The sequence below is a fragment of the Pochonia chlamydosporia genome, chromosome 1 (genome assembly GCF_001653235.2).
Source record: "Pochonia chlamydosporia 170 chromosome 1, whole genome shotgun sequence".
Lineage (NCBI taxonomy): Eukaryota > Fungi > Ascomycota > Sordariomycetes > Hypocreales > Clavicipitaceae > Pochonia > Pochonia chlamydosporia.
In genome coordinates, this window is record NC_035790.1 from 2,362,621 (window position 1) to 2,373,577 (window position 10,957).

The 10,957-nt window shown below is 50.1% G+C and overlaps 3 protein-coding genes across 3 annotated transcripts; 2 read left to right on the plus strand and 1 right to left on the minus strand.

Moving 5' to 3' along the window:
• Positions 1-654: 654 nt before the first annotated feature.
• On the plus strand, positions 655-2,583 carry VFPPC_00587 (sucrose transport protein; the record flags this gene model as incomplete). The annotated part of the gene is made up of 6 exons (XM_018280579.1): positions 655-743; positions 808-833; positions 901-1,212; positions 1,272-1,343; positions 1,399-2,083; positions 2,151-2,583. The coding sequence occupies 6 exons, from the start codon at positions 655-657 to the stop codon at positions 2,581-2,583; spliced, it is 1,617 nt and encodes a 538-aa protein (XP_018148766.1).
• Positions 2,584-2,754: 171 nt separating this feature from the next.
• Positions 2,755-3,222, minus strand: VFPPC_12829 (endoplasmic reticulum, protein Pkr1; the record flags this gene model as incomplete). The annotated part of the gene is made up of 1 exon (XM_018290606.1): positions 2,755-3,222. One exon carries the CDS (start codon positions 3,220-3,222, stop codon positions 2,755-2,757), a length of 468 nt encoding a protein of 155 aa, XP_018148767.1.
• A 600-nt stretch (positions 3,223-3,822) lies between these two features.
• Positions 3,823-4,035, plus strand: VFPPC_15180 (hypothetical protein; the record flags this gene model as incomplete). The annotated part of the gene is made up of 1 exon (XM_018292933.1): positions 3,823-4,035. One exon carries the CDS (start codon positions 3,823-3,825, stop codon positions 4,033-4,035), a length of 213 nt encoding a protein of 70 aa, XP_018148768.1.
• Between the last annotated feature and the right edge of the window lie 6,922 nt (positions 4,036-10,957).

Below are 10,957 nucleotides of genomic sequence, written 5' to 3' on the forward strand. Positions count from 1 at the left end.
ACAGTGAACGGTCAAGTTGTGCATTGCTTGAGACATTGATCCACTGTCTGTGGGCATCATTTAGGTAGCGAGATCAAAGCAACAAAAACTGCATGTGGATCCCGAACATTCAAAGTTGGAAGTCAGACCAGACGTCAGACGTCAGATGTCAGATTCCAGTTCGAAGTCAATGTCACTCACCCCTCCATCACTCTGTCACTCCATCACTCCGCCACATCCCGCTCAGACATTGCGTCAAAGCTCATCAACTCCAAACACAACAAAAAAAAAAGGACGGTTGGCCGCTTGCATGTCAATTTCGATCAATTGCATGCTTCACCCTTTTAGTTTCTTTCTTCCCTTTTTTTCTTCGCCTTATTGCTCTGTTGCACAGATGACGCGCCGGCAATCTTGTCCAACACCACCGCGACTTTGATGAGAGGCGCGTAAAGTGCAGCTGATTGTGTGGCTTATCTGTGCTGTGCGACTTGGCCAGCTCCCACCTCCTGACTGACCATTTATTTTTATTATCAATACACGACAAAGACAGCCCATCGATTCCGAAGCATCCAAACCTCGGAGCACCGTCTTCAGCATCATCCAATGGCTGATTAAACTCGGTCGCGACCCATTCAGCATATGCAGTCATCTACTTGACGGCCGATCGACTCCAATATGGCTAGCTTGGTAGGACAGCCGTCCATCAAGGGCAGCTCCGAGGTGATGCGCATGGTGTTGCTGAACTTCTGCACTATTGGAATTACGTGAGTTTCGAAATCGTACATGGACTAACCGGCCCGACGACCATGTTGACTGACGTGCTTGCAGCTTCACATGGGGCATCGAAATGACTTGTCAGTGGCGTTTCCGAACTCGACTACATCCAAGTTCTGAACCATTCTAACCTTCAGTTTTTGACAGATTGCACGCCGTACCTCCTCAATCTGGGCTTGACCAAATCCAATACATCTCTGATATGGATCGCTGGCCCCCTCTCCGGCCTCGTCGTTCAGCCCATCATCGGTGTCATAGCCGACGAGAATACATCGAAATGGGGACGTAGGCGGCCATTCATGGTCATAGGCGCCTTGATTGTAGCGGCTTGTCTGCTTGTGCTGGGGTTCACAAAGGAGATTGTGGGGTTTGTGCTGCAGGATGAGAAGGCGGCCAAGGGGCCGACGATTGCGCTGGCAGTTTTGTCCATCTATGCGCTGGACTTTGCCATTAATGCTGGTACGCCCCTCGGATGCTGTACCCAGGCTGTGAAGCTGGTTTCTAACAACAGATTCTAGTAATGAGCTGCTCGAGGAGTCTGATCGTGGACGTGCTGGAGCTGGAGCAGCAGCAAGCCGGAGCAGCATGGGGTATGCTTCCTGAACTTCCTAGCATCCCAACGACAATTACTGATGTTCCAAACAGCAAGTAGAATGAATGCGGTAGGCCACATTATCGGATACGGCGCCGGCGCCATCGACCTCGTCCAAATCCTAGGCACAAGCCTTGGACAAACTCAATTCCAACAGCTCACCGTCATTGCCGCCGCTGCAATCTTAGCCTCAACAGCTGTAACATGCTGGGCCGTCAACGAAAGTGTACTCGTGTCCGGTAAAAACACCAAACGGCAAAGCAGCTTCGGTGTCCTCCGTCAGATATACTCGACGGTGCGCCACCTCCCGCCTCGCATTGAAGCCATCTGCTGGGCGCAATTCTGGTCCTGGATCGGCTGGTTCCCCTTCTTATTCTACAGCACTACCTGGATAGGTGAGACCTACTTTCGGTACGACGTTCCCCCCGATGCGAAGCAGTCAAAGGATGTTCTTGGTGAGATGGGCCGCATTGGAAGCACTTCTCTCGTCTTGTACTCCTTCATAACTTGCTCCGGGGCATTTATCCTCCCGCTGTTTGTCAGGTCCCCCGACGAGGAGGCGTACACAGCTCGACCACCACCAGCTGTGGCTGGGTTCCTGAAGCGGTTTAAGGAGCTGAAACCCGACTTGTTATCTACCTGGATCTTTGGGCATCTCATGTTTGCGGCGTCCATGTCTCTGGCACCGTTTGCCATGAGTTTCCGCTTCGCAACTGCGCTGGTCTGTCTTTGTGGAATGTACGTCTACCCTTTTAACCGTTGACCTTGATCCTTTCCCGTCTCGTTGACTAACCCGCAAATATAGACCCTGGACAATCGCCATGTGGGCACCCACTGCGCTCCTCGGCATCGAAGTCAATAAATTGAGCGGCCGGCCTAGTTACAGACGCCTTTCGGACGAACCGGAAATGGAACTACCGAGACTAAATGGTAGTGATGGCCCATCGCTGTTGGGTGATGGCCCTGAGACCTCTGCCTCGGTGCCGTCATCGTCTGGCGAGTTGTCAGGGATATATTTTGGCATTCTCAACATTTACACCACTATTCCTCAATTTTTGGGTACATTGATAGCAACGGTTGTGTTTGCAATCTTGGAGCCAGGCAAGAGCAGGGAGGTAGGTGACGGGGAGCAAATACCGAAGCAGAGTGGTCCGAATGCCATTGCCGTGTGTTTATTCATAGGGGCTATGTGTTCTATTGTGGCGAGCTTTGCGACAAGACGGCTCAAGAACATGTAGTCTGTGTTATTTTGGGAAGATGTTTGTTTTTAAGGGTAAAAGTCGGGCGGTGTGATAGAATATGGGACGGAGTTGGCCTTGTATTTTCCTCCATTTGTACCACTGATCTTGTATAATATACTCATCGTTTCGACATGTTGGTATTTCCTCGCCATGCACTCCGTAGTGTGTTCACTTCTCGCTCCCCGATACCTTCTCCCACTCATCCTCAGTACTGACACTAGACTGCGTCTCTCCGCCCGGCGAAACCTCCAAATTCCTAGTCTGTCCAACCGCACTGCTCTCTCCTCTCTTTTTCAACTTTCGTCGGCCTTCTCTCGCCGTAGCTTCAACCTCGGTGTCGCTGTCGTCCCCGTCCTTGTTCTTGTCCTTGGTGTCCTCGCTGGCCTTGTTCCGCTCCGCCTCCTCCTGCTGCCTCTTCTGCGCGATGGCCACCTCCCCCGCGAACCAGTTGATCGAGTACCATAGCCCCGCGCAGAGAATAGACAGGACGACAAAGTGTATGCTGGTCGTGGCGACGAGGAGTCCCAGGAGGACGACCTGGAGCGCGGCAAACGTGGCGTTTGTGGCTTTGAGGATGGTGGGTGTTGGGCCGGGCACGAAGATGGACTCCCAGAGGTCGGTGATGAAGGAGGCCATGGTTGTTGTTTTTTGTTTTGTTTTTTGATGTTTTTATGTCGCGGGTTCTTGGTGATTTGGTTGCGGTCTTGAAGGCGCTTGCGCTGGATGCGACGGTGGTTCTTCTCTTTTTTTTTGGTAATGTTTGCGCCCAATGGAAACAGAGGGTTGGATCTCGTGACGGTGACGTCGCTTTTCTTTGCCCGTGACCGCCGTGATGACCTGGTGAAAGAAGAAGAGGGTTTTTGTTTTTCTTTTGCCGTCAAAAGACCTCGAGTCTCGCAAAGGAGTTTGTTTTGATTGACAAAGTGTCCTTCGTAGTTGAACACGTATTACGGTTAAATTGTCATGGTGGTCGTCGGCGCGTCACGTTGTGTGGCTGCCTGAAGCTTGCGTGGAGAAAAAAAGACATGGCTTCAATGTTTAGTTTCGGAACGTCAACGGTACCTGACACTAAATCACGAACTGAATCCACCAAAGGGTCAGTTCAAATATAAAGCTCAACCGAAAACTTAAAAGTTTCACTTCCGTCGTACAAAATCACCACACCACAAGTTGTCAGAAACTTTTGGTCGGACATGTCTCCAGGGTAGGTCGGATAGGGACGGCCTTGTTTCTCGTATGCACGGATGTGGACAGTGCAGAAACATGGCATTGTCATCATCACAAATCCGCTGCCTTGTCCGATCCGCCTCGCGTCAGTGCGAACGGAGTCAGAACCCGGCCGCATCACCTCATCTGTCGATTATTGCTGACATGGCGTTTTCTTGGCCTCCCTCAAATGAGAAGTCCAATCTCGGGCGCTGCATTCTAGACCCTGTCACAAGCATCTGACCTCGGGATGCTGCCCTCATCAACTTGGCCAATACCGAGCCATAACGATGCACGACCTGCAAGTATGCTCAAGTTTCTCTGGCGCTCCTTTAACTCATAAATCTTCCTGCCCAGTCTTACAATTGGATCTAGAAGTAGAGCTGGTCGAGAAACGGCGCAATCAGTCATTAGACTAGGCCGCTGGACCATCTCTATATATTTCGTTGCGTATAGTTGAACGAGAGTCTGATTCGTGTGAAGACAGCGTCCGCTGAATGCCGCTCCGGATGATACTGAGTTTCTCGGGGCGCTCGCCTCCAGCCGTTCCCGCAAGGCACGAACGGACAGGGCAGTCGGATCCTAGTACCAGGTGCAACGTGCAAAGGAGTCAGATTTCTCGGTATTGGATTAGTTTTGTTCTTGTTTTGTTAGAGGACCAAGCTTGACTGTAACTAAAATCTGTTCGCTACCGAGGGTCCCCCGACAATCCTTCGTTTTACGGATTCCTCGGCTGTTTCTGTTCAAGGACTCCCGGAAGACACATTGGCGAAGGGTGTCTGATACCGTGATAGCCACATCCAACAGCTAGATGGTGTATGTGAAGAATGCGTACCTGCTTCGTGCCACCCCTATCCCCTCCCAGGTTGCACTGAATCCTTCCATGCGAACGGCTTAGATGCATGGACAAAGCTTAGTGTCTTCCCTGTATGTAGTCGTGAATTGTTTTATTTTTGGTGCGATTGATTGTGATGCCTATCCCAGTCTCATTCAAGCATTTTATTGGGCTGGTCAAAACCTCCTTGAAATACAGACGGCTGAGCAACTAACCCTTTTGTAACTCGTGCCACAAAGAGAGATATTCTAAGCATGCCTAATATTCGGCTCCGAGGGATCGTGTAACCCGGCGAGAGTTATGACAGACTAATATTGTATTCGCCAACTTCCACACCCCCATGTTAGTTTAGTTTGCGCAACCGTGTCCGAAAATACCTACCCAGCCGTTTAGCCTAGACTAAGTGTCTGAAGCTAGCACTCGAATTTGACAAACCTGAGCAAGCCAGCTCACCAAGTTCAATCGTAGGAGCCATTCCACTCAATCGAGAGAGTTTGGACCGCCTTCTGTCCCCAAATACATCACCCCGCGAACTCGTCCGACATCCGAGCTCCTTCTGGTGTGTGGAGTCGGACCGACAGAGCCATTCAAGCTGGTGAAAACCCGGTAAAACCATATTTACCTTCCTTTTACATCCTGCCTTTTCCGGTTCCAGTTTGTAACTGCAGACAATCCAACGGCTTAAACGTGTCATTGGAACAGCTGAAGGAGTCCAGGTTACATCCGTTAGTAAAACTGCCGAACCGCAACGAATATGCCCTATGTTGGTTTACGCGAGCCGTCCAGGAGCCATAGAATAGGCGAGGACAAGGCTTAGAGAAGAAGGACTATGTTATGTTGATAGTTTAGGGGATATGCGGAGAAAACTTTTGTATAATATACTACCTCGAAACCAGGAAGGTGGAACGATATGGCTTCGATCGTGTCCATTGGCGCGATTCTAGCCATCTTAAACTCATTTGACTAAGCCATAAGCTTGACGCTCTTAATGAAATAACATGAAGAGCTTGACATTGCAGTCTATGCCCTCGAAGGCAACGTTACTAAGTAAGATGTTGCTTAGGAAGTGAGGCGATAGTTTCGTTGTTTAAAAAACAGACGGTTCAAAGCTCGTTGCGTAAAACAAAAGAACCAAACAAGGGATGCAGACACTCAATAGCAGAATTTTCCAGACCTATAATTGAACCTTGCAGAACAGATTTCCACAAATTAGGCTATCTGTTGGTGGTCGATATCGGATTTCCTCGTTCTGGATCACTCTAGCGGAGGAAGGCAATCCACTTGTGCTAAGGTGCGTCAGCTCAGTTATCTCAACCCCCTGATGCAGAACAAGGACCCGAATCGCATAAGCTATGGCAAATAGCAATCCCATTTCGAGGAAATGGGCCATTGCACAGATTTCGTTTATCTTGATCTTGGAAACCCTTGCGATCGGCTATCCCGTTCGGCGACATCCGGAACGCACTTTCATTGCTCCCTTTGGCGCACCATCCTAGACAACGGGATTATATGTTGAAATCGAGCTGATCTGACAGAGATTCGACTTGCCACACAAATTAAAGTACATCGACCTAGCGTAAGACGATTCAGTAAACATCCCATAGTCGGCCTATCCTACCTGTGGACGGGGTCAAGTATCTTGACCGGAGGGTAGGACAATTGGCGACCCTGTCTTGGGGTGTGAAATTATATAGTATCAGGTTTTCAACACTCCGGAGACATCAAAGCCCCAAAGTCTCTCCAGAAATCCTTTCCTGTCTAAATTCGGCGTTCAAACTAACCGACCATGCCCGTCCCATGCAGCGCAAAGTGCATATACACAGACAGCTTGCAGAATCCCAATCATCCTGCACAGCCTGCCCCTTTGGTTGTGTTGCATATCGGGTTGACCGAAAACAGCAGGGCTCTGAGAAACATGGTTCGTAGTCGTGAGGCCTTACTATACGATTTTGCATAGACTGCCATTCCACAGTGCCATGAGTACACCTATTGTGGATGTCGAATTCAAGCCGAGAGGATGAAGTTACGGGGACAGCTCCGCTGGAACCTCGTGAGAGGTGTTCTAAAACCAGTTGGTTTGTGCAGTTTGTCCCGAGGAGAGCCGTGAGAATCCAGAAAGGTGATGGGCTTCTTAGAGAGGGTGTGTGCTCAGCGCCCATAGTGGTTGCGTAAGTAAAAGCCAGCATTGGACCGACGTGTTCAACCCAGTCTCTTTCTAACCCAATAGCCCTGCAAAAGAGGTTCTAGTTTCATGTTCCCAGATTCTACGCCTGCAATTAATGTTAGCACTATTATCATTAATCTGTATTCAAGACAAATTTGCTTCCTGAGATACTCCCAAAAAGTCTCAAGTGAGTTGTGAAGCAGAGTGGGCCTTGACATCCTTCACTACGCAAGCATAATAAGCTCAGCATGGTGCTTTGTAATGAACATCTGACTGATCTTTGGGTAATTTGAAGCACAAGTACAGTTGACTGCTCTACCCGAACACTCCAGCATATCATTTGCCGGGATTCCCTCCGTCATAAGCTGTGAGGACGCGAGGGAAGTGGATTTGGGGCCACTGCATTTCTAATTGGTGCTAATTTGCACCGAGATGCTGGTCCTTTCAACTCAAGGAATGGCTGCAATCCTCAAAACATGTTTCGAAATCCAACCAGACCTTGAATGCCAGCTGTATTCGAAAAAAAAAAAAAAAAACATCTTCGGGCAGTTTGCGGTACACAGTATGTAACCGCGGTGCAACCTCGACGGGTGTCTGGTTTGTGAGGATGAATATGATGTACCCGACATGAAGGGCCGCATCCTGTTATGAAGCCCTGGGTCACAGATTCTGCTTCAGCTAATAAAATCTCGAACAGCAACACGGATGATGTATGCAACATCTGACAAACCAAACCTCGAAGCATCGAGCACAGGCAAAGGACCATGACGACCGAATGTCTAAACATAGTTTAGCCAGATGCAACTGCCCTGAAACCCTCCTTACACCCAAGGTAACAACGGCCAACTAGGCAGCGACATTTCGCCACAAAGGATCGCCAGATATGCAGGTTGGCTTCATGCATCATGATGAACCCTTTGCCACATGGGAGAAGGGTTTAAGCCAACAAGTCTCTGGCCTGGCATGAACGTCAGCGTGCCGAGAAGATCGTTACTTCAAAGAAGTGCAAGCCTGGGGAGGATTAAATGAAACTTTTGGTGTACTTTCTTCTTATGCTGCTATTTTTCAATTCGTCAAGTTCACATCTCACCGTTACCTTCATATCTCTCTTTCAATTTTGCAGCGGACAAGCGCAGTTATGAATGAGAGCCTCGGTATCCTGGAGAGAAATATGGGTACTAGAGGAATATCAGCATACAGAGCCAAAGTCGCCAGACTGTACTGTAGAGCGGAACAGTTTCTCCAGAGCCAATTGGGGGAGAACTGATACCCACGATACCTAGCACAGGGCCGTTCCTCTGGACAGACGGGAAGAACGAAAGCTGCATAGACTGCAACTCTGTCGCTGGGGGCCAGATCCACACTTGCATGGCCCAACAGGGTTGGATGACAGACATGGTTCCAGGATGGGAGGGACGGCTGGCCACTGTCATGGGAGAGGGAGGGGTGTCAAGGGGGTGTGGTGAGATGGGATTGAATTTGTTTGATTCTTCAGCGACAGCCGGATGCGCTTTGTCCTGACGTTGGTCGACGTTCCGATTGGGACCAGTGTCCGCAGCCACACCACTGTGTGAAATGGAAGACTGGTTGATCCACACACAATGACCTTTTGCTTTAGAGTCCTACATCTGTGGCAAGTTGCCTGCCATTGGGTGAAATAGACGCCGTTCCGATGAAGGCATCTGGGCCTCAAAGTGCTTCTAAACGTGCTGTATTGGCTTGCACCCATGGCTAAGTAACCATAAGGCAAAGGCGGCAGCAAGTTGACCGTCTTTAACCCTCTTGGCCTGCTGCAGCGTGTGGTTGGCTTGCACACCTTTTTTTCCGTGGTTGGTCGGGATCACGGCTCGGAGATAGGAAACCTAGCGCGCTAAGCCCAGTGAACTCTTAACAAAGAAGAAGCATTCACGCCCGTTCTGTTCATGTGTAGTAGGTATAATTGCGAAATGGTGTAGATTGGACGGATTGTTGATCAATGATGTTGCAAGATAAAATTGAACTTCAGGATTTACGTTCCATTTGATGGATGATGGCTGGAAGTCTCCTGCCCCTCGTGCTTTCCTCAACAACTGTTGCGAGCTTGTAAGGAAGGTGTTAGCTTGGAGCAAAACGAAACGACATGATCAAGAACAGCTACAACAAGAGCAACAACAAAATTACCCACCACTACTACAGCCATTGAGAAAATCGCCCTGCTTCATGCGTTGGCCCCTTGCTGACAAACTGGACACCTTTCTTCACACGCTCGAGCAAGATGCGGCAGGTGAGATGCCACGCCTCCAAGTCGTGGTAATACTATATTAAGACCACCAGGAAGCATTTCTGATGCCCGATGCTCATAATCCATATTCGCCCGAACCTTTCGGCTCCGGTTTTGCCGCGTTTCTCACATGCACTTTGGTACCATTTTATTCACGTTGTGGCTTAGACCGAGTGGAAGACAGATACTGCTCCTACTGCCAGTGTCCTGAGCACGAGCCGTGAATTGGTAGTTGACGTTGGCTAGACCTGACCTTTGCATTTGAGTTTCACGCCTCGACGCCATCCCGCTTTGCCCTTACGGCCCTGTGGAGGACCGAAAAGCTTCCTGCCACTCCGGCCGGCATAAGCACGAGAGGTGGATGGTAGATGCTCCATCGCCCCCAGCTTGCCCTCTTCTGGTGGAAACGGTACGATGCTTTTGCACTCAACGCTTGTAGGCAAGCAAATTTCTCCTCCATACACCTAATAAGCGCTCCGAATCGAGTCTGTAAGTTGCTCGCCCCCTCTTTTCATGGATGTTCCGCACTGAACAAGTCAGCTCAGTTCCCACTATTTACGTGAACTGACTCTTGCCCTTCTCAACGGTACAGTAGGTGTTCTGGAGATACTATCACTCCAAAGATGACATGCGGCTACTTATCTGAGCTGTTGAAAATCTATCCAGATCGGTTAAATCTGCTGTGGAAGAAGGGCTTCCTCTGCAGTAATGTACAGCTGCGTGCTGAGATCACAATCAGCAATCGAACCGGAAACAAGGTGCCTTCTAGGCGTCATGGCTTTAGAAAACCATACACATCAGTCCAGACGGTCGACCCCCCTTGGCGCCCAGTCCACACTGCAATTGGCCCCATTTGCCAGTACGGTCATGTCCGCTTCCCATGATGCTGGCATGGGAGGCAGGCGGTCATCGTCCACCACCGCCAAGTCCCACAGAGTACCCAAGCGTAAGGCAGCAAGGATCCCAATCCTACTTCTGGGATGCTGCCATGGAGAGGCTCGCCTTGGAAAGCACTAAGAGGAGTTTGCAGCAAGCAATTTGACGTTGTTGGCTAGCCAAGGCCTGAAGATATAATCTAATGCTAGCCAGAGCTGTTAGCCATCCGAAAGGTGAACTACCGGTTCTGTTCAGTTTGGACAAGACACACATGATATCCCGAGTTGCTGAAGTAATCACACAGTGGACGATGGCGTTACAACAATTCAAACAGCAGAGAGTGACTGCAACTTAAGCAGACTGCAAGGCGAGCTGACGGATTCTGAGCGGCTCAGCCTGAAATCGACAGCAAGGTTAGCTTGCACTTGGGTGCTGGGATGGCAGGCTTGGAGGGCTACAACGCCTGATTTTGATGTCAAATTCTTCGGCTCTCGTCTCACGAACCTGGGCCAGCACCTTAGCGTCACTTCACTTCTGCACACACCCATCCACCTCGGGCAATTCGTTGTACCTCAACTCCGTGCTTGTGTGTTGGTGGTTCATTGGGAGAATAGACGGCTTCGATTTGCCCCTAGTCCAACCGGACACCTCCGTGTAAACCCTGTCTGGCTTCGACAGACACGCATGCATGGATTTGGCCGCCTCTCTTGTTCACTGGAACGTCCAAAGATGGGTCCCCCCATTCTGGAGCCTAGAGCATCATATCGATCCCTTCCCTTCCCCGCTACGCCACACGCCAGACTCCCCCTAGGCCAGGGCAAGTTGGGGCTTTGCAGTCTGGTTGACAGGCTGCTGGTTGTTATTGGCATGGTATCGGGCTGTCTGGTGGGTGAAAGAGACGTCTGGCGCGACAACGCACAGGCCAGACAACTGAGCAGCCATTCTTCTCACTCGTCCACACCCACACACCTCAAAGACACCAGCACAACCAGATGTGCGTATTTTACTAACTTGCAAGGAGCCGCTGCCT